Source organism: Anomaloglossus baeobatrachus, chromosome 3, assembly GCF_048569485.1.
Source record: "Anomaloglossus baeobatrachus isolate aAnoBae1 chromosome 3, aAnoBae1.hap1, whole genome shotgun sequence".
NCBI classification, from domain to species: Eukaryota; Metazoa; Chordata; class Amphibia; order Anura; family Aromobatidae; genus Anomaloglossus; species Anomaloglossus baeobatrachus.
In genome coordinates, this window is record NC_134355.1 from 702,688,083 (window position 1) to 702,711,412 (window position 23,330).

Below are 23,330 nucleotides of genomic sequence, written 5' to 3' on the forward strand. Positions count from 1 at the left end.
TTTCTTAGATTTCTTTCATTTTTGCCATCTGTTTGCAGGTTATCGCCATCTTGTGGACTTTCTGCATATTGCATGCTATTTGATAGTTTTTTTCCTCTGTGGAATCCTTGTTTCATGTTTCCGGCCTGTATATAGAGATCTGTATTTCTCCGCACTCATCTTGTTTTTTTGTGCATTATTATTGCTTATACAGTGGCCGCTTTTATTTCTGCTTTTATTCCCTTTTATGACAATTTTTGCTGTGATTTTTGGCTGGATCCTCTTTTCCTCTGTAGGTTATAATCCTTTTTACCACTTCACCCTTTTATCCTCTATAATCTTTGACTCTTCTTTTCCTTTTGACATACCCGTGTTAAAGAATTAATCTAATCCACAAGATCAGATTGATATTATTGTGTGAATTTGCTACACCTAATATGGAATAACATCTAAATATATGTGAAGGCCATATTCAGTGTAATGTGCCTTTAAATATAAAATTATATATTAAGTACTGGTGCATTGCAAGGTGTACCAGTCCTTATCTCTAAGAGAGGCCCCTGATGCACATGACATGACTCTGCATGTTCCACATTACATACGTTAATATTAAAAAGTCCCTTATTATGTAAGAACAAGATAAAGACCATCTTGGACCATGCAGAGTGCCAAGAATATTATTTTGATATCCATTTGAATCAGGTGGTCCCTGATTTATGTAATATTCCAGATGAACCAATTATTATGCAATAGTGATAAGATTGACCAATGTACGATGGCCTACATTGACTTATATGTTAAACCTTTTCAATAAACCCCTGGGCATTTGCTCAGCTGGGGAACCACACGATTGATTTTGCTGGCTGGCTTCCTCGACGAACCATTCATTGGGCACGAGGCTTGGCTGATTGCTATAAAACATCTGATCACTGACTACTGATCACTGACTACTGATCACTGACTACTGATCACTGACTACTGATCACTGACTACTGATCACTGACTACTGATCACTGACTACTGATCACTGACTGACTACTGATCACTGACAATTGACCACTGACAATTGACCACTGACACCTGATAACTGACTTCTGACATTTTTTCCTATGATATATTACTACTAGAGCTGATCGAACACCCAAAAACCCGGGACCGGCGGATCACTGCCAGATTTTAAAGAGTCTGATCCGCTCTGGAATCCGTTGCCCATATAAGTCAATGGGGACTGGAATCCGGAGGTTAAAAATGTTTGTGGAGAGGATAGGGGGGTAGGAGCGAGCGCGGTATACTCACCGAGGCGCTGTCATGGCGGCACACTCCTTCCGGGTCACGCTATTCCCTTCCGGAGCCGACAATTCAATATTCATTGTTTTCCCCGCCCACCAGCGCATGTAATTGGTTGCAGCTAGACGCGCCCCCACCCTGAGTGGCAGCGTGTCAGCTGACTGCAACCAATCACAGGCGCCAGGATGGCCGGTGGGCGGGGAAAGCAGTGCAAGTGTCTGCGGGTCAGTATTGTGGTAAAAAATAAACAATCGGCAGCACAGATATAGCTCGCGGCTGCAGCACCAGCTGTCAGGCTGCATCTGTGCTGTGTATCCAGTCACACGTGCGAGGCTTTGCTGGGTGCTGCCATGGCAGACTCGTGCGAGTCCCTCGCATGTGTGACTGTGGTGAAACCACATGCAGCTTTTTTTAAAAATTTAAATAATTAAAAAAAAAAAACGACATGCAGTTCCCCCTAATTTTCATCCCCAGCCAAGATAACGCCGGCTGGGAGCTGGAATTCCAGCACTCAGCCACCTGGTATTGCCGCATCTATTAGATGTGACAATCCCGATGCGATACCGGCTCTTCCCGGTGGCCTGATGCAGTGCCAATCGGGGTAATGAGAGGTTAATAGCAGCTCACAGCCGCTACTAAACTCTAGGTTGTGATGGCACAGGCGTCTATCAGATACCTGCATCACACAAACCTGTAAATTACAGTAATTAAACACAGACACAGAGAAAAATCCCTTATTTGAAATAAAATACAAACACCCCCTCCTTCACCACTTTATTAACCCCCAACACCCTGCAGCTCCAACGTAATCCACAGAAGGTTCCACGCTGCATCCAGCTCTGCTACATCTAAATATCACAGAGAGAGGCCATAGAGCAGGACCGCTCTCTGTGAGCTCCAGAGAATGAATGAGCTGCGCAATTAGCGCTGACTTCACTCAGGTCATTTGCGGTCACAGCTGGAGGTTCCTACGGTCCTTCATCTGTGATTGCAGGTAAACTGACCTCAGGTGGAGGTCACAGAGTTCACAGACCTGCATCTCGTAGCAGAAAAATCACATTTTTTTTGGCCGATGCAAATTTGATGCTGAAATTTTTACACCATATTCCTGCATCCAATCTACATCTGCTGGCAAAAAAACGCGGTGTTTTGACACTTTTTTTCCCACGGTTTTTGCCGGTTATTTTTCTGCGATTTTTGCGACTTTTTTTGCTAAGAAGTGCACATTTGGTGCTGGAGTCATCTGCACCAGCTTTCAGCACCAAATTTCCACTTACTGGCAGAATGTTTCTTTTTTTTTGGGGCGAAGGGATGCAAATTTGGTGCTGAAATTCTTACACCATATTCCTGCATCCAATCTACACCTCCTGGCAAAAAAACACGGTGTTTTGACACTTTTTTTGCCGCAGTTATTTTTCTGCGATTTTTTGCCAGGAGGTGCACATTTGGTGCTGAAATCGTCTGCACCAGATTTCAGCACCAAATTTCCACCTGCTGGCAGGAATTTTTTTCATTTTTACAGCCTGCCGTTCTCTGAACATGAGCGTGCATGTACCTAGAAACACATGCACGCTCCTGTCAGAAGTGTGCGGCTGTGCTGCGATGTCAGATTCGTGGGAGTCCCTCACAAGTGTGATGCGGTCACATCAGTTTTTTTCCATCAGTCACAATCCGGAACAAAATGGATAAAACGGATCCGACACCGGATGTTTTATCCCCATTGATTTGTATTAGCCTCGGATTGTGCTGGATGGCATTTGTTTTGCATCTGGCTTTTGCCGGATCCGTCATAATTGGTTAATGCGGCGGCCGGGTGGAACATCTCTTGCAACGTTTTTTGTCTCTTACAAAAAAACGCATCGCGCTGGATCTGGCGCCGTACGGCTTTTTTTTTTATAATGGAAGCCTATGGGCGCCGGATTCGTCGTCATCCGTCATATGCCGGAAACCGGCGCCGTTTTCCGTTTTTTGTTTCTGGGTATGCCCAGACATTGTGTAAATACTCTCTCTCTCCCTGTCGATGTGTCGGTTGGTTGGTCTTGCTTTCTCTATGTTGGTCTCTCCCTCCCTCCTTTATACTCACCGATCACCGATGCGGCACTGCACGGCTGTCACACTGCTCTGGCGGCTTCTCCTCTTTTGAAAATGCTGGCCGCTCATTATTCCATCTTGTATTCCCTGCTTCCCCCACCCACCGGCGCCTATGATTGGTTGCAGTCAGACGTGCCCCCACACTGAGTGACAGCTGTCAACCAATCACAGCCGCCAGTGTGCGGGTCTATATAGTGCAGTAAAATAAATAAATAATTAAAAAAAAAAAACCACATGCAGTTCCCCCCTAATTTTGATATAATCAAGGTAAAGCCAGACGGCTGATGGATGGTATTCTCAGGATGGGGAGCTCAACGTTATGGGGAGCCCCCAAGTCTAAAAGTATCAGCCAGCAGCCGCCCGGAATTGCCGCACCATTAGATGCGACAGTCCCGGGACTCTACCTGGCTCATCCCGAATTGCCCTGGTGCGGTGGCAATCGAGGTAATAAGTGTGGAGACACGGGGGTCAGTGGGTGCTCTCGTCCGCTGGGCCGGCCACCTTTAGAAAGACAACATGACCCAGGCCTCATCCCAACTGAACGCCCGACCTCCTTAACCGTGGGCGGAACACTACTCAGACAACACAGGGTATCATAGTATCATAGTTTTTAAGATTGAAGGGGGACTCTAAGTCCATCTAGTTCAACCCGTAGCCTAACATGTTGATCCAGAGGAAGGCATAAAAAACCCCAATGTGGCAAACAAGCTCCAATAGGGAAAAAAAATCCTTCCTGACTCCACATACGGCAATCAGACTAGTTCCATGGATCAACACCCTGTCATAAAATCTAATATACATAACTGGTAATATTAAATTTTTCAAGAAAGGCGTCCAGGCTCTGCTTAAATGTTAGTAGGGATTCACTCATTACAACATCATGCGGCAGAGAGCTCCATAGTCACTGCTCGTACAGTAAAGAACCCTCGTCTGTGATTATGATTAAACCTTCTTTCCTCAAGACGTAGCGGATGCCCCCGTGTTCCAGTCGCAGGTCTCTGTACTGTCCCCTCATATATTTATACATTGTGATTGAATCCCCCCTAAGCCTTCGTTTTTCCAAACTAAATAACCCCAAGTTTAATAACCTGTCTTGGTATTGCAGCCCCCCCCATTCCTCTAATAATCTTGGTGGTCTTCTCTGCACCCTCTCCAGTTCAGCTATGTCCTTCTTATATATCGGTGAGCAGAATTGTACACAGTATATAAGTGCGGTCGCACTAGTGACTTGTACAGAGGTAGAACTATATTTTTTTCATGAACACTTCTACCTCTTTGAATACATCCCATTATTTTATTAGCCCTGGCAGCAGCTGCCTGACACTGGCCACTAAAGTGAAGTTTACCATCCACCCATACACCCAAGTCTTTTTCTGTGTCTGTTTTACCCAGTGTTCTACAATTAAGTACATAATCATAAATGTTATTTCCTCTACCCAAGTGCATGACCTTACATTTATCTACATTAAACTTCAATTGCCACTTCTCAGCCCAATCCTCCAATTTACATAAATCTCCCTGTAATATAAAATTATCCTCCTCTGTATTGATTACCCTGCAGAGTTTAGTATCATCTGCAAATATTGAAATTCTACTCCGCATGCCCCCAACAAGGTCATTAATAAATATGTTGAAAAGCGGGCCCAATACTGACCCCTGTGGTACCCCACTATGAACTGAGACCCAGTCCGAGTACGTACCATTAATAACCACCCTTTGTTTCCTATCACTGAGCCAGTTTTTAACCCAGTTACACATATTTTCCCCTATCCCCATTATTCTCATTTTATGTACCAACCTTTTGTGTGGCACCGTATCAAAAGCTTTTGAAAAGTCCATATACACAACATCCACTGCATTTCCCTGGTCCAGGCTTGAACTTACCTCTTCATAGAAGCTGATCAGTTTGACAGGATCGATCCCTCATAAACCCATGTTGATACTCTGTCATAAGGTTATTTTTCTTGAGATACTCCAGTATAGCATCTCTCAAGAAACCCTCAAGGATTTTACCAACCGTAGAGGTTAAACTTACCGGCCTATAATTTCCCGGCTCAGTTTTTGTCCCCTTTTTGAATATTGGCACCACATTTGCTATGCGCCAGTCCTGCGGTACCGACCCTGTTATTAAGGAATCTGTGAAGATTAAAAATAATGGTCTATCTATCACAGAACTCAATTCCTGTAGTACTCTGGGGTGTATGCCATCCGGGCCCGGAGATTTGTCAACCTTAGTGATTTCGAGGCGGCGGCGTACTTCCTGCTGGGTTAAGCAGGTAATATTCAAGGGTGAATTTATGGTATCACTGGTCATGTCATCTGCCATGGCATTTTCTTGTATAAAAACCGTAGAAAAAAAGTCATTCAGCAGGTTGGCTTTACCCTCATCCCCCTCCACCATTTCACCAAGACTATTTTTAAGGGGGCCAACACTATCGCTTTTCAGTTTTTTACTGTTTATGTAGTTAAAGAATATTTTAGGATTATTTTTACTTTCTCTCGCAATGAGTCTCTCTGTCTCAAACTTAGCTAACTTAATTTGCTTTTTACATATTTTATTTAATTTTCTAGAATTATATAATGCCTCATCACTACCTACCCTCTTTAATTCTTTTAAGGCTTTCTGTTTTTCTTTTATTGCTTCCCTTACAGCTCTATTTAGCCATAGGGGTTTCCTCCTATTTCTAATATGTTTGTTCCCATAGGGTATATTTTCTGCACAAGCCCTATTCAGGTTGCTCATAAAAGTCTCCCATTTGCTTTGTGTACTTTCATTACTTAGTACATCATCCCAGTTTATTGCAAAAAGATCATCTCTCAACCGTTTAAAATTTGCTTTCCTGAAGTTTAGTGTCCTTGTAGCCCCTCTACTAGACATCTTACTAAAGAATACATGAAAACTTATTATTTTGTGATCACTATTCCCCAAGTAACCCCCAACTTGTATATTTGATATGCGGTCTGGCCTATTGGTTAGTACAAGGTCTAGTAGTGCTCCCCCTCTTGTGGGGTCCTGTACCATTTGTGAAAGGTAATTATCTTTCATTGTTATCAAAAATCTATTTCCTTTGCTGGAACTGCAAGTTTCTGTTCCGCAATTTATATCAGGATAGTTAAAGTCCCCCATAATAATTACCTCTCCGAGACTCGCTGCTTTATCAATTTGCTTTATGAGGAGTTTCTCTACCTCTTCCATAATATTCGGCGTCTTATAACACACCCCTATCAGTATTTTATTATTCATTCTCCCCCCTTATCTCCACCCATAGGGACTCTACATTCTCAGTACCCTCACATATGTTGTCACGCAGGATGGGTTGTAAGGATGATGTTACATATAAACACACACCTCCCCCTCGCTTATTTGTACGGTCATTCCTGAATAGGCTATAACCCTGTAAATTAACAGCCCAGTCATAGCTCTCATCCAGCCATGTCTCTGATATCCCCACTATATCATAATTTTTTTCCAACAATATTAATTCTAATTCCTCCACCTTATTTGTGAGGCTTCGGGCATTAGTGTACATGCACGTTACGTATGACTCTGTACCTCTATTCCTGCTTACTGTATTAACTGTCCTAACCCTTCCCCCCGTACCACCCCCAATTTCATTACTTGTGCCCTGGTCACTATCTGCACTATATTCCCCTTCTATAAAGTGAATACCCTCGCCCCCCATTCCTAGTTTAAACACTCCTCCAACCTTCTAGCCATCTTCTGTGAGGGAATCACAATGTTAAGACTTTATTGGATCCCCAAACAATTAACGGCATATGACACATAACCAGCAAAACACACAAATGTAACAGGCAACAGAGTCTCACCCTTCCGCTGGCTCACCAGGGACTAGAATGTCCGTGCCTCAGAGTTTTCAGGGCTACTTACTCCAATCCAGCAGCACCCCGCTTTCGGCGGGCACCCACCGAGAATGGAAAAACGCCAGATTTAGGAAGCTGGCTGAGGTCTGCACAGTCTGTAGCCAGGTGACCATATTGCCCCAACCTGGGTTTCTTCCTTAAGTAGTCTCTGGTATGATGATATGATATATCCTGGCAGCCGGAGTCGAAATCCATAGATCGCGGTTATGGTCTCCAATCGGAATCGGAGCCCCTAGATTGAAGCCATGTAGCCAAGTGATCCTCTAGTCGGAGCCAAAGTCCCTAGACCGAGTCCACAAGGCATCCTGGTTCTGATCCCCTAACTGGCTCCTAAGAGCTTAGACTGGATCATGCAACATCCATCCACACCTGGGGACTCCAAGAAGTCATTTTTATAGCCCGCGCCTTCTCTTAGGATATACTGTGCCCTTATCGGATTGGTTGTACAAGGTTGCTTCTCTTATTGGATGAATTTCAAGCTGCATGGATAATGTTCATTTAAATGATGTGGACAGAAAGACTGAGGATATTTACATGTAGTCTGCAATCCACAAACTAAACAATAGCCACTCAGGTAATTTACATTAGATTAGCAATACACAACTACATTACAATGAACGCTCAGAAGGGTCTGGCAGAAACAATAGATTAGCAAGCATGAGTTAACACACAGAAGAACAATACGTCTGGCTAATGTAAGAAATTTAACCCACGACACACATTGAAAAAGTCTGTGTCGTCACAATAAGGAGTTAATGGCAGCCCATAGCTGCCACTAAGTCCTAGGTTAATCATCAAGACAAAACAATTACTGATCTCAGGGAGACCAGCCAGAGAAAACACTGCCGGTAGCCAACGAGGGCGCTCAACACAGTGAAATCCTAGGTGCATTGCCCCCTGGGAAATATGCAAATCATGGCAGGCGTCTATGAGACACCCCCAATGATTAACCTGTAAGTGAAAGTAAATAAACACACACGAAAAACCCTTTATTTGAAATAAAAGACAAAAAACACCCTCATTCACCACTTTATTAACCCCCAAATACACCTCCAGGTCCGACGTAATCCACACAAGTTCCCGCAACGCTTTCAGCTCTGCTACATGAAGCTGACAGGAGCAGCAGTAGAACACCACTGCTCCTGTGAGCTCCACGCAGCAACTGAAGTGAGTCGCACTGTCAGGTCAGCGGGGAAGTCACTGAGGTAGTGCCGGTGTGTGCGGTGATGATAGGGGCGGTAGTGCCTAGGTGTGTGCGGTGATGATAGGGGCGGTAGTGCCTGTGCGGTGATAGGGGCGGTAGTGCCTGGGTGTGTGCGGTGATGATGGGTGCGGTAGTGCCTGGGTGTGTGCGGTGATGATGGGGGTGGTACTGCCGGTGCGTGTGGTGATGATGGGGGCGGTAGTACCGGTATGTGCGGTGATGATGGGATCTCTCTCTCGGCATGAAAAAGAAAGCAAAAAAAAAAAAAAAACGAATCCATTTTTTGCTGGATCCGTCACATCAGTTTTTACACAATCTGCGACAGATCCGTTGCATCAGGCACAAGCCGGATTGTGCCTGATGCCAAAAAACTGATGTGTGAAAGTAGCCTAAGAAAAACCGCATGCGTTTTTTTTGTTTTAAATAATTAATTTAAAAAAAAAAAAACCACGTGCGGTTCGCCTTAATTTTCATCCCCAGCCATGATAACGCCGGCTAGGGGCTGGTATATTCTCAGCCGGCAGCCACCCAGTATTGCTGCATCTATTAGATGTGACAATTCCGGTGCGATATCAGCTCATCTCGATTGTCCTGGTGCGGTGGCAATCGGGGTAATAGCGGGGTTATTAGCGGCGCACAGCTGCTACTAAACCCTAGGTTTGTGATGGCACAGGCGTCTATCAAATACCACCATCACAAACCTGTAAATGAAAGTAAATAAACAGACACAGAGAAAAATCCTTTATTTGGACTAAAATACAAACGCCCCCTCTTTCACCACTTTATTAACCCCCAACACACCCCTCCAGCTCCGGCGTAATCCACACGACGTCACACGGCGAGACATCCACCTCTGCTACATCTCAGAGCGAGCAGCCATAGAGAAGACGCCAGCTCTGAGTGTAGCCTATTACTGAGCCGCGATAAGCAATGACCGCAGCAGAGACTGTCACAGGCTGGGGGCGCATCAGCCTGCAACCAATCACAGATGAGAGGACGGCCGGTGGGCGGGGAAAGCACGGAAAGCTGTGTGATTACGCGCACACAGTACAGGAAGTGAATGCGCGACCCGGCAGCAGTGTGTCGGCGTGACACCGAGTCTCGGTAAGTATGAAACTTTCCTTTATTTCTGTTTTTTTTTTATTTTTATTAGTTGCCGAATCTGATCATACACCCGGAATCCCGCGCCCGGTACCGATATAGCACTGAAACAGCGTGGATCAGGATTGTTACAGTCCTAATTACTACCTAAATATGAAATCCAATAAATAATGAACCTATAGCTTAATGATAAGGCATCTGTGTCACACATAGTATTATCCTTTCAAATTATATATAAAAAAAAATGCAGCCATCCACTAAGGGGAGCAGAACCCGGAGCTCTGGCCTTTCCCACTGACCTCCTCCAGCCAAATGCAAATGATGTGTGAGTCTGATCAGTGAGTGGTATCATCATAGTATCATATTTTTTAAGGTTGAAGGGAGACTCTAAAGGTGGCTTTACACGCCACGATATCGTTAAAGTATTATCGTCGGGGTCACGTTGTTTGTGACGCACATCCGGCGTCTTTAACGATATCGCAGCGTGTAACAGGTATGTGCGACCTTAAGCGACCTCTCACGTGGTGAAAATCGTTCACCATGGAGAGGTCGTCCTAAAGTCAAAAATCGTTAATAGTCGATTAACGATGTGGTTCGTCGCTCCTGCGGCAGCACAGATCGCTGTGTGACACCGCCGGAGCGACGAACGTCTCCTTACCTGCCGCCGGCCACAATGCGGAAGGAAGAGGTGGGCGGGATGTTACGTCCCGCTCATCTCCGCCCCTCCGCTTTGATTGGCCTGCCGCTTAGTGATGTCGCGGTGACGCTGAAAGTCCCTCCCCCTTGAGGGAGGGATTGTTCGGCAGTCACAGCGACGACGCTGACTAGGTAACTGCGTGTGACGCTGCCGTAGCGATCATGGTCGCTATGGCAGCGATCACAAACAATCGCATGCACGACAGGGGCGGGTGCTTTCTCAACATACGGCAATCAGACTAGTTCCCTGGATCAACACCCTGTCATAAAATCTAATCTACATAACTGGTAATATTACATTTTTCAGGAAAGGCGTCCAGGCTCTGCTTAAATGTTAGTAGTGAATCACTCATTACAACATCATGCGGCAGAGAGTTCCATAGTCTCACTGCTCGTACAGTAAAGAATCCTTGTCTGTGATTATGATTAAACCTTCTTAGCTCAAGACGTAGCGGATGCCCCGTGTTCCAGTCACAGGCCTAGGTGTAAAAAGATCTTTGGAAAGGTCTCTGTACTGTCCCCTCATATATTTATACATTGTGATGTGTGAGAAAGTCACATCTCAGGTCTCACTTCTTTTCTAATTTACAAACCACATGGAATCATAGCATTTTCAATATATCTTTTTAATGTGGTGCGATCCCACCAGTGCGCAAATGGGATACCATGAGTTTTTCTGGTTGTGGCATACACTCTCTTAGTCTCAAATACTCTATCACCCGTGCTTTTATCAGTGGAAAAGATCACTGCAGCTTTACTAAGGCTAAGTTCACACACTGCGTTTTTTTTACGCTGCGTTTTTGGCCGCTAAAAATGCACAAAAACGCACCCGCATCAAAAAAACGCGGCAAAAAACGCACGCGTTTTTACCGTGATTTGGTGCATTTTTGGCTGCGTTTTGCTGCGTTTTTGATCTCTGCGGTTTTCTGCGGTTTTCCAATGCATTGCATGGGGGGAAAACGCAGAAAAACGCAGGAAATAATTGACATGTCCATTTTTTTTTTTAAGCTCAAAAACGCAGCTTAAAAAAACAGTTGTGTGCGGACAGCAAAATTGAAAACTCATAGACTTTGCTGGGGAAGCAAAGTCATGCAGTTTTGAGGCCAAAAACGCACCCGAAAAACGCGCAAAAACACAGCGAAAAACGCACTGTGCGCACATAGCCTAAGTCTGTCAACATTATCAAGATAAAAAAAAGCTGTCCTAAAAGGCAATAACCATTACAGGTGAATTAGTTTATTATTAAACTATTATTAAATTATTAGAATTAGCTTGTAGATTCACAATTCTGTAAATGAAACAAGGACTCAGGCCGAATTACTGCAGAAAAATCGTTGGATAATCCTTAATGCATGAGAACAGTGTTTCGAGAAGCACAGAAAAAAGAACACAGTTCAACGATTATATAAGAAAGGATTGTCAGCTCACCCGGCAAGTATATCACCTGACCAGCATAACGCTTACTACAAATTTTTAACTTAAGCCATTCGTCCATATGGAAAATCTGCCTTGTGTACTGTACCGGCACACTGGCTGCAGTGGTTCCATGTGCTCTTTGTGCGGCATAGGAACAGCACAAATACATATAATGCGCTCATCTGAACGAGCCCTTAGGAATCTAATCATAGACCCCTTCAGCAGGATTGACACTCAGATTACTCTAACCCTGCACTATGACAATGACCCTAAATATACCAGTAAACCCACTAATCAATGGCTGGGGAAAGATGAAATGAAAGACCTTTGCTAGACTAGATCAAAGCTTTATTCTGAATCCTATAAAGATGCATTGGCTCAATGTAAGATTTCCTGCGCATGATATCGATGGGAAAGAAGGAAACAAAATCCCCATAGATCAGCAGAGAGGACAAATCTGCACTTATTTATGAATATTTTAGGCAACATCTTAAATTAGTATTTGGAAACCAACAGTAGAAAAAACATAAGTGACGTATAATAAAACATTTGCACGTTCTTCATGTGTTGGACTTGCTCCTAGCTTGGGCGGCTTACATACACTAATGCAGGATACTGAATATATTGCTAATTTCAGGTTGTTTGGGTTTTTTTGCTCAATTCCATCACTTTTTTCCTAAAGGGGGTGTAACACGCTACGATATATCTGGCGATATGTCGTCGGGGTCATGGGGTCCGTGACACACATCCGGCATTGTTCGAGATATCGTAGCATGTGACAGCTACGAGCGACTGTTAATGAGCAAAAATACTCACCTTATCGTTGCTCGTTGACACGTCATTCATTTTCATAATATCGGTCAGATTCCTGGATGCAGGTTCTTCGTCGTTCCTGAGGCAGCACGCAGCGGCGGGAACGACGAACACAGCTTACCTGCATCCCGCCAGGAACAAGGAAGGAGGGAGGTGGGCGGGATATTACGTCCCGCTCATCTCCGCCCCTCCACTTCTATTGGGCGGCTGCTGTGTGACGTCGCTGTGACGCCGAACGTCCCTCCCTCTTCAGGAAGTGGATGTTCACCGCCCACAGTTAGGTCGTTTGGAAAGTAAGTACGTGTGACGGGGTTACCGACTTTGTGTGACACAGGCAACAAATTGCCCGTGACGCACAAACGATGGGTGCGATCACAAATGCGATCGCACGATAAATCGACGCGTGTAACAGGGCCTTTATAGACCATTTGAATGAAGATCAAAACGGATACATACATAGTTACACATGTTTATTTTATCCTTATGTCCACAATTATTGTCCTCAAAAGGATCTATGTCACAGATGACACCAGGTAAATGTAATTAGGTGCTTGGCAGCTTTAGTGTATGCAATAAAAAAAAGCTTAATGTCTACAAACAACATTATTGACTTGTAAAATAGATGATATTAAAGCAAAAATATTTTTGTAAAATATTTTTTCATATTAAACATCAAAATAGCTTCCCCTGTGTGTGACTTGTATGGTGAGTATGAAGTTTGTCTTTGCTAATAAAGCATTTTCCACATTCGGAGCATGAATATGGCTTCTCTACTGTGTAACTTTTCCGATGTTTAACCTCAAATAATTTGTGTAAAGAAACATTTTCCAAACTCTGATCATGAACTTTCCTATGTCTGAGAAGACTTGATTCATATATAAAACAGATCCCACATTCACTACATGTAAATGACTTCTCTTCAGTGTGATCTCTTTGATGATCACTTAGCAGGGCTTCAGTATTAAACGGTTTCCCACATTCTAAACATGAATATGTCTTTTCTTCTGTGTGAATTTTCACATGAGAAAGAAGATTTGCTTTACTTGAAAAACATTTTCCACATTCGGAACATGAATACGGTTTCTCTCTTGTGTGAATTCTATGATGTGCAATGAGATATGATTTTAACATAAAACATTTCCCACATTCTGAACATGAATATGGCCTCTCCCCTGTGTGCATTTTCACATGAGAAATAAGATTTGCTTTATTCAAAAAACATTTTCCACATTCGGAACAGGAGTATGTATTTCCTGTGTGAATTCTCTCATGCACAGTCAGACTTGATTTATGTTTAAAAACTTTATGACATTCTGAACATGAATACGGCTTCTCTTCTGTATGAATTCTCTGATGTGCAATGAGATGTGATTTTAACATAAAACATTTTCCACATTCTGAACATGAAAATATCTTTTTTTCTGTGTGCATTTTCACATGAGAAAGGAAATTTGCTTTATTAAAAAAATATTTTGCACATTTGGAACATGAGTATGTATTTCCTGTATGAATTCTCTCATGCACAGTCAGACTTGATTTATGTTTAAAAACTTTATGACATTTTGAACATGAATATGGCTTCTGTCCTGTGTGAATTCTATGATGTGCAATGAAATGTGATTTTAACATAAAACATTTCCCACATTCTGAACAGGAATATGGTGTCTCCTCTGTGTGCATTTTCACATGAGAAAGAAGATTTGTTTTATTAAAAAAACATTTTCCACATTCGGAACATGAGTATGTATTTCCTGTATGAATTCTCTCATGCACAGTAAGACTTGATTTATGTTTAAAAACTTTATGACATTTTGAACATAAATACGGCTTCTCTCCTGTGTGACTTCTCTCATGTGTAACAAGGTTTGTCTTTTCTTTAAACTGTCTCCCACATTCTGAACAAGAATACGGCTTCTCTCCTGTATGAATTCGCTCATGTCGCACAAGACGATATTTTACAGAAAAACATTTCCCGCATTCTGAACATGAGTACAGCTTCTCTCCTGTGTGAATTCTCTTATGTGTAACAAGACGAGATTTTATAATAAAACGTTTCCCACATTCTGAACATGAATATGGCTTCTCTCCAGTGTGAATTCTCTTATGTGTAACAAGACGAGATTTTATAATAAAACATTTCCCACATTCTGAACATGAATACGGCTTCTCAGCTGTGTGACGTCTTTTATGCTGAATAAGATTTGATTTTTCTTTAAAACATTTCCCACATTCTGAACATGAATATGGCTTTTCTACTGTGTGAACGTTCTTATGTTTAAGAAGGCTTGATTTATCTGTAAAACTTTTCTGACATACTGAACATGAATACAATTTCTCTCTTATGTGAATTCTCTGATGTCTAACAAGACGTGATTTTATAATAAAACATTTCCCACATTCTGAACATGAATAGGGATTTTTTTCTGTATGAATTTGCTCATGTCTAACAAGATCTAATTTATTTAGAAAACATTTCCCACATTTTGAACATGAATATGGTTTCACTGTGTGAATTTTCTCATGTTTAGAAAGATCTGATTTATCTATAAAACCTTTTCCACATTCTGAACATGAAAACGGCCTTTCTCCTGTATGAATTCTCTGATGTCTAATAAGAAGAACTTTGAGTGAAAAACATTTCTCACATTCTGAACATGAATACGGCTTCTCTCCTGTATGAATTCTCACATGTCTAACAAGATCTGATTTATTTAGAAAACATTTCTCACATTCTGAACATGAAAATGGCCTCTCTTCTGTGTGAATTCTTTGATGTCTAATAAGATGATGTTTGTTTGAAAAAGGTTTTGCACATTCTGAACAAGAAAATGGCTTCTCTCCTGTGTGAATTCTTTGATGTCTAATTAGATGATGTTTCATTGAAAAATATTTCTTACATTCTGAACATGAATACGGCTTCTCCCCTGTGTGACTTCTTAGATGTGTAATAAGATTTGACTTTACTTTAAAACATTTCCCGCATTCTGTACATGAGTACGGCTCCTCTCTTGTGTGATTTCTATTGCATTTAACAGGATCTTCTCCATGTACATTAATGGTAATGAGGTTTTCTCCTGAGGACTGACACAGGTTATCTTTGACATTACATTCTGGTGATAACATCACATTTCCTCCAGAATGATCACTTGCATTTTCTGTTGGAGATAAAAATAGAATTCATTATTTCTTTTAAATCACAGCTTAGACAAATTTAAAAATGTCTGCACTTGATCAACAAGCGCTAGCCAGGCCTGCACAAAATGTCAGTAAATCAGAGCTAGTGCTTCAGCTTCCCCTGTAATCACTACAATCAAAATTACCTGTAGGGAAAATGTAATCCCACTGCAAATAAAGCCCTATGCACCAACAATATCAGGCCATATATTATATTTTTATATATATATATATAATATGTACACATATACATACATACATACACACACAGTATATATATATGTGTGTATGCGCACAGACTACATCTATGGGATTCCCTTACAAACACATGTAAAAGTGTACTTACTGGCGCCTCCTGATGCAGCTGAAACATGGAAACGTGCGTAGAGGCCACAGAGACATCACCTCACATTACATTTTGTATGGTAATTTACTATATATTTTTTATATATGCAGTGATGTTCTATTGGATCAACCATGAGATTAGAATACAACATTTTTTTAATGGTATAACTTCCTCGTATGCTTTTCTGTGAAACATTTCTATTAGACTGGTATAACACACGGCATTTTTTATGCAGGTTTTTGAGCCAAAGCTCCGGAGCCCATTTGATACATTGCATCTGCCGATGACAAGAAATATGCCCAACGGAAAATTACACACACGGAAAATTGCCAATTGCAGCATCACAAAGTTTCAGATCTATGATATTTGAGGTGCAAGGTGAGGATGTTCACGTGATATGAGAAAAATGCCCACAGAAAATTACACACAGAGAAAATTGCCCACATATATGAAAGACCACAGGAAAACATAGAGTTATAGATGAGATGCTTTGCAGGACAGAGAATACTATAGAATTATAGGTTAAATGCTCTGCAGGACAGCGGGATAGTATGCACGTATACGTGAGATGCTCTGCAGGGCAATAATATAGAAATTAAAATAACACCCTTTAACATCAGCGTGTGGAAAGGCAACCCTTACTGCAGTCATACAAGCCTTCTCAAAATCCAATAAAACCTTCTGAGGTGCCAGATTTGGAATCCATAGCTTCATTATTTCAGACATTCTCTTATACGTGTTCATGTCCTTTCCTTGTAGTAAAATGTACAAACATGGCGGATATGAGTTACCCACTTTGGCATGCCAAGTGTACAGTTGGTAAAACACATTGGACACTTTATCAAAGGTGTCATCTCCATGGATTGTATCTGTTCAGTTCAAGCATGAGATCTATCTCCTAAAACCAGAATTCTGTGTCGATGATCCTTTCCTGAATCATGAAGTATCAGTTGACTATACTTTTCCAGAATGCAAAAATGTAGTTTTTGGGTTAGGCATATTACCATCTGTTGTATGATATGCCAGGCTTCTGATGATTGTCTTGGCATATAGGCCAAAACATCATTACTCAACACAGACAACACCTTTCCCATCACGTTGCGAGGAGTAGCACTTATTGCTCACATGTCTTCTCTCATTTTGCTTCTGGCAACATTTGCTTCTGCTTTTTGAGGACAGGAGTCACGACAACATTCTGTTGGTTCTTGCACTACGTTGTCATCTTTTGTTTTGAGAATTGAATGACACTTTGAAGAGTGATGTGGTCGGCATCTCCAAGTCAACACTGCGTTGATAGTGCAAAATGCAAGATATTCAACCCCCCAAGTAAATCATAACGTTGTTGTTCTTCTGGCTTCTTGAAAACTCCATTGTTTGCACAAGAAGGAATAGAATACTTTAGATAAACTCAAAATACACTTTTATGAAAAATAAATTAATAAATGTGAGGATAGATCTATTAAAGTACATGTTTTAACTATCCAAAACACAATTGGCTGGCTCAGCAGGAAAGTCATTGTTCACTGGGGTTGTTCCAAAAGGAATGACACGATTGACAATTGGAAATAATGGGGGTGAGAGGACACTTGGAGGCCCATTTGAAATAATGTCAACAAGGAAAAGCAATAGATTTCCATGGGCTCCATTGAAATACAAAACAGCACAACACAGGCAGCAAAGAAAATGCAGAATGGATTTCAACAAAGGTCTGTGTCCACTTTACTTCTCCGGGTTCTACAGGTTTGGTTCACTCATACCTAGTCCGAGAGTGCAGATTCTGTCGATCAGAGACATCCCGATGGAGACACGCGGGTCAATGGGTGCTCTTGTCTGTTGGCCTGGGTGTCTTTCAAGAGCCCACAAGAATCAGGGCTCATTCCACTGAATGCCCGGACTCGATCCCCATGGGCAGAAACCACTCAGAAAACACAGGGTGAGGGGAACCCACATTGGTAAGACTAATGGTTCACCAACAGAAAAAAACACATAGATGTAATGACTGTGATTGCAGGGATCAAGGCCACAAACAGGCACGGGGGTACAGGGACCCGCCAAGTCCAGTACCTGCTTCTGCTGGATCAGCATCCTCACTGAAGACGCAGATCCAGATGACATTCATTGTGTTGCAGAGACCCGTCTGGTCCCTGCAATGCGATACATGCTGCCGGCACAGTGGCTGTTAGCGTATGTCGGAGGTGCAGCCACAGGGAGTGGCACATGACAGTGGCACACACTCCGATGCCAGCTGCTAGGCTGTGCAGTGGCTATAGAAGACACCAGGCGATGTGGGAGAAGAGGAAAGGGGAGTAGAATGTTTTTAATTAATCACCAGGGGCAGAACAGGGACACATACACCAGGATTGGGGACCATGTAAACCAGGATGGAGACATATATACCAGGAAGAGGGCATATATACCAGGATGTAGACCATCTGGACCATACATACCATGATAGGCACTATATATACCAGCATTGGGACATATATACCAGGAGGATGGGTATATATACTAGGATGGGGGACATAATGAAGGGGGAAGGGGGGGGCAATTCATAAGTCTTTATAGAGTTTAGAACGCTACAAGGATACATACATCTGAAAAACGTGGGTGTGTGTGGGGGGAGGGGAGCAGGTCCAAATTTGCCCCTTGGACTCTAGTTACACCACTGCATAAAACATATCCATATAATACATTTCCAGCAAGAACACCAGGTGCTACAAGCGACAGTCTCACCTGTCTGCTGTGCCTTCTGGGCTTCCAGGACCAACTATCTCTGCCAGCAGCACCCTGCTTTTGGTGGGCTTGCACTGAGATGATAATGTATTAGCTGTGAGCTGCAGTCCCATGTAGCTCAACAGATAATACAGTGATACTTTTGTGAGTCCAGCTAGTAGTGATTGCTCCTCTGGATCACACTGCTGCTGGTTCTGCATGTGCTGCTGTTTTGGGCTGGAGGAAGGAGTACGGCAGAATCAGTGAGATGAGAGCAGACTGGATCTATCTATCATCATTTTTGCAGTTTTGCACTAGGTCAACTGTAAGTCACAAGTTGATCACCTATCATGTGAACTTCCTCACCTTGCACCTTAAATATCATAGATGTGAAACTTTATGATGCTGCAATTGGCAATTTTCTGTGTGGGCAATTTTCCATATGGGCAATTTTCTGTGTGGACAATTTTACTGTGGGCATTTTTCAGGTAACCAAAGCACATTACGTATTGCTACATGTGTACAAAATCTCAGCACATAAATGCAGCACCAGTACCACCGTCAGTACATGAAAGCAGCGCCAGAACCACAGACAGTACACATATATCTCCTCTGCTGCACCTCACTGTGCTTCCTGCACAAAATATCACCCCCACAGCGCCCCTCTCCACAATGTATGATATGCAGGCCCATCACTGTAAGAATCGGTGAAGACACAGTATACAGGGGACATCATACTGTGTATGGGTAGTTAAACGTTCATCACACAGTAAAATACTTCCCTTCCCTTACAGTCAGCGCCAGGAGATGGAAGCTGAAAAGTGTAAGCAATCACTACTCTACTCTAGGCACTTATAGTCTCTGCAGTGAGAGAAATGAGGAGAGCAGACTGTCAGTCAATACATGTCTTACACTGAGAAATCTGGTCTGGGTTATTTTTAGGGCGTTTTCTTTTCTCCTGTGTGATGCTGCCTGCTTATGATTGGTCAATGTCATACAGGTGAAGAAGTGCATGTCCCCAGAGAAAGATCTCTGGTAATGCCCCATTGGCTTAACGTAAATTAGAAATGTCATGAAACAGCACTCCACTGCCTCCAATTGTCAGGGAGATTGGGAAGGGAGATTGACTGAAGATTGATGGATAAGGCGGCTTTCGCTTCTAGGCTGGTGATTGGATGCTTTCTGAGTTAATGTATAGTTAATGTATAGTATATACACACCTGATTCCAACATCTGGGTAGATATATATATATATTTCGGTATGCTCACTGCCAAGCTCTGCAATAACCCAAGAAAAACTAGCTGCCACTACCAATCGTTAATACAGGCCGATTGGACGCCCATTACTGGTAACGTTTGGCCTCACAAGGCTTCAGGTATACATTTTATAGAGCAAGAGGAATGAAGCTATTACATGATATATATTTAAGCAAATAATTAGGCAGTGATTCTAAAACTATAGAAGAAAAGTTACAAAGGGGACAAGGCACATAAAAATAAAAAGGAAAAACTAAAGAAAGTTACTAGACGTGTGGTCATAGGAATGGCAGAGCTCTTGCGAGGAGGGTCCCTCCGTTTGGAACATGGTACAGTACTTACAGCACGCTGAATCTCCCAGAACTGAACCCTGGCTCTGGGCCATGATCCCCTTTTTACCAGGTACCAGCTGCTCCCACCTACCTCGCCAGAGGAGTTCAGCTGGTGGCGGCTCAGGTACCAAAATTGATGACGTTTCTGATTTTAAGGATATCCTCACCCCTGGAGGTCCCAGGCGGAAGACATTAACACCATATTTCCAAACAAGAAAACAGGTGATTGTAGACATGTGTGTGACATGTAGTGGTACGGCTCGATGACATCTGCTAATGCCGACCACAGAAAACAACGGCCAAGAAGAAAGAACGGAGGTTTCCACTAACCTGGCGATACAGACAGACGGCGCTCCTCCACCACAACGTCCGAGTACAGATCCCAGTGTCCTTCTACATAATCCCACTGCTCCAGGGAGAAATACACAGCGACGTCCTGACACCGGAGAGGAACCTGACAACCAACGAGACCAACATCATCCAGAATCCTCCAGTGTACACTGTATAATCTCCCAGCAGTCTCCTCTCATCTCCCAGAATCCTCCAGTGTACACTGTATAATCTCCCAGCAGTCTCCTCTCATCCCCCAGAATCCTCCAGTGTACACTGTATAATCTCCCAGCAGTCTCCTCTCATCTCCCAGAATCCTCCAGTGTACACTGTATAATCTCCCAGCAGTCTCCTCTCATCCCCCAGAATCCTCCAGTGTACACTGTATAATCTCCCAGCAGTCTCCTCTCATCCCCCAGAATCCTCCAGTGTACACTGTATAATCTCCCAACAGTCTCCTCTCATCCCCCAGAATCCTCCAGTGTACACTGTATAATCTCCCAGCCGTCTCCTCTCATCCCCCAGAATCCTCCAGTGTACACTGTATAATCCCCCAGCAGTCTCCTCTCATCCCCCAGAATCCTCCAGTGTACACTGTATAATCTCCCAGCAGTCACCTCATCACCCAGAATCCTCCAGTGTACACTGCATAATCTCCCAGCAGTCTCCTCATCACCCAGAATCCTCCAGTGTACACTGTATAATCTCCCAGCAGTCTCCTCTCATCACCCAGAATCCTCCAGTGTACACTGTATAATCTCCCAGCAGTCACCTCTCATCACCCAGAATCCTCCAGTGTACACTGTATAATCTCCCAGCAGTCTCCTCTCATCCCCCAGAATCCTCCAGTGTACACTGTATAATCCCCCAGCAGTCTCCTCTCATCCCCCAGAATCCTCCAGTGTACACTGTATAATCTCCCAGCAGTCACCTCATCACCCAGAATCCTCCAGTGTACACTGCATAATCTCCCAGCAGTCTCCTCATCACCCAGAATCCTCCAGTGTACACTGTATAATCTCCCAGCAGTCTCCTCTCATCACCCAGAATCCTCCAGTGTACACTGTATAATCTCCCAGCAGTCACCTCTCATCACCCAGAATCCTCCAGTGTACACTGTATAATCTCCCAGCAGTCTCCTCTCATCCCCCAGAATCCTCCAGTGTACACTGTATAATCTCCCAGCAGTCTCCTCTCATCCCCCAGAATCCTCCAGTGTACACTGTATAATCTCCCAGCAGTCTCCTCTCATCCCCCAGAATCCTCCAGTGTACACTGTATAATCTCCCAGCAGTCACCTCTCATCCCCCAGAATCCTCCGGTGTACACTGTATAATCTCCCAGCAGTCTCCTCTCATCTCCCAGAATCCTCCAGTGTACACTGTATAATCTCCCAGCAGTCACCTCTCATCCCCCAGAATCCTCCACTGCACACTGTATAATCTCCCAGCAGTCTCCTCTCATCCCCCAGAATCCTCCAGTGTACACTGTATAATCTCCCAGCAGTCACCTCTCATCCCCCAGAATCCTCCAGTGTACACTGTATAATCTCCCAGCAGTCTCCTCTCATCCCCCAGAATCCTCTGGTGTACACTGTATAATCTTCCAGCAGTCTCCTCTCATCCCCCAGAATCCTCCAGTGTACACTGTATAATCTCCCAGCAGTCTCCTCTCATCCCCCAGAATCCTCCAGTGTACACTGTATAATCTCCCAGCAGTCTCCTCTCATCCCCCAGAATCCTCCAGTGTACACTGTATAATCTCCCAGCAGTCACCTCTCATCCCCCAGAATCCTCCGGTGTACACTGTATAATCTCCCAGCAGTCTCCTCTCATCTCCCAGAATCCTCCAGTGTACACTGTATAATCTCCCAGCAGTCACCTCTCATCCCCCAGAATCCTCCACTGCACACTGTATAATCTCCCAGCAGTCTCCTCTCATCCCCCAGAATCCTCCAGTGTACACTGTATAATCTCCCAGCAGTCACCTCTCATCCCCCAGAATCCTCCAGTGTACACTGTATAATCTCCCAGCAGTCTCCTCTCATCCCCCAGAATCCTCTGGTGTACACTGTATAATCTTCCAGCAGTCTCCTCTCATCCCCCAGAATCCTCCAGTGTACACTGTATAATCTCCCAGCAGTCTCCTCTCATCCCCCAGAATCCTCCAGTGTACACTGTATAATCTCCCAGCAGTCTCCTCTCATCCCCCAGAATCCTCCAGTGTACACTGTATAATCTCCCAGCAGTCTCCTCTCATCCCCCAGAATCCTCCAGTGTACACTGTATAATCTCCCAGCAGTCTCCTCTCATCCCCCAGAATCCTCTGGTGTACACTGTATAATCTCCCAGCAGTCACCTCTCATCCTCCAGAATCCTCCAGTGTACACTGTATAATCTCCCAGAAGTCTCCTCTCATCCCCCAGAATCCTCTGGTGTACACTGTATAATCTCCCAGCAGTCACCTCTCATCCCCCAGAATCCTCCAGTGTACACTGTATAATCTCCCAGCAGTCTCCTCTCATCCCCCAGAATCCTCCAGTGTACACTGTATAATCTCCCAGCAGTCTCCTCTTATCCCCCAGAATCCTCCGGTGTACACTGTATAATCTCCCAGCAGTCTCCTCTCATCCCCCAGAATCCTCCAGTGTACACTGTATAATCTCCCAACAGTCACCTCTCATCCCCCAGAATCCTCCAGTGTACACTGT

At 43.6% G+C, this 23,330-nt stretch overlaps 1 protein-coding gene across 1 annotated transcript in view; it reads right to left on the reverse strand.

Annotated features, from left to right (window-relative positions):
* Nucleotides 1–23,330, reverse strand: part of LOC142297119 (uncharacterized) — a 210,761-nt gene that overhangs the window by 93,371 nt on the left and 94,060 nt on the right. Inside the window, exons 6-7 of the mRNA XM_075341387.1 lie at nt 20,621–20,744; nt 13,513–15,624 (exon numbers count right to left, since the gene is read on the reverse strand). Of these exons, the coding sequence (XP_075197502.1) occupies nt 13,513–15,624; nt 20,621–20,744 (2,236 nt within the window). The remainder of the gene's footprint in view (nt 1–13,512; nt 15,625–20,620; nt 20,745–23,330) is intronic.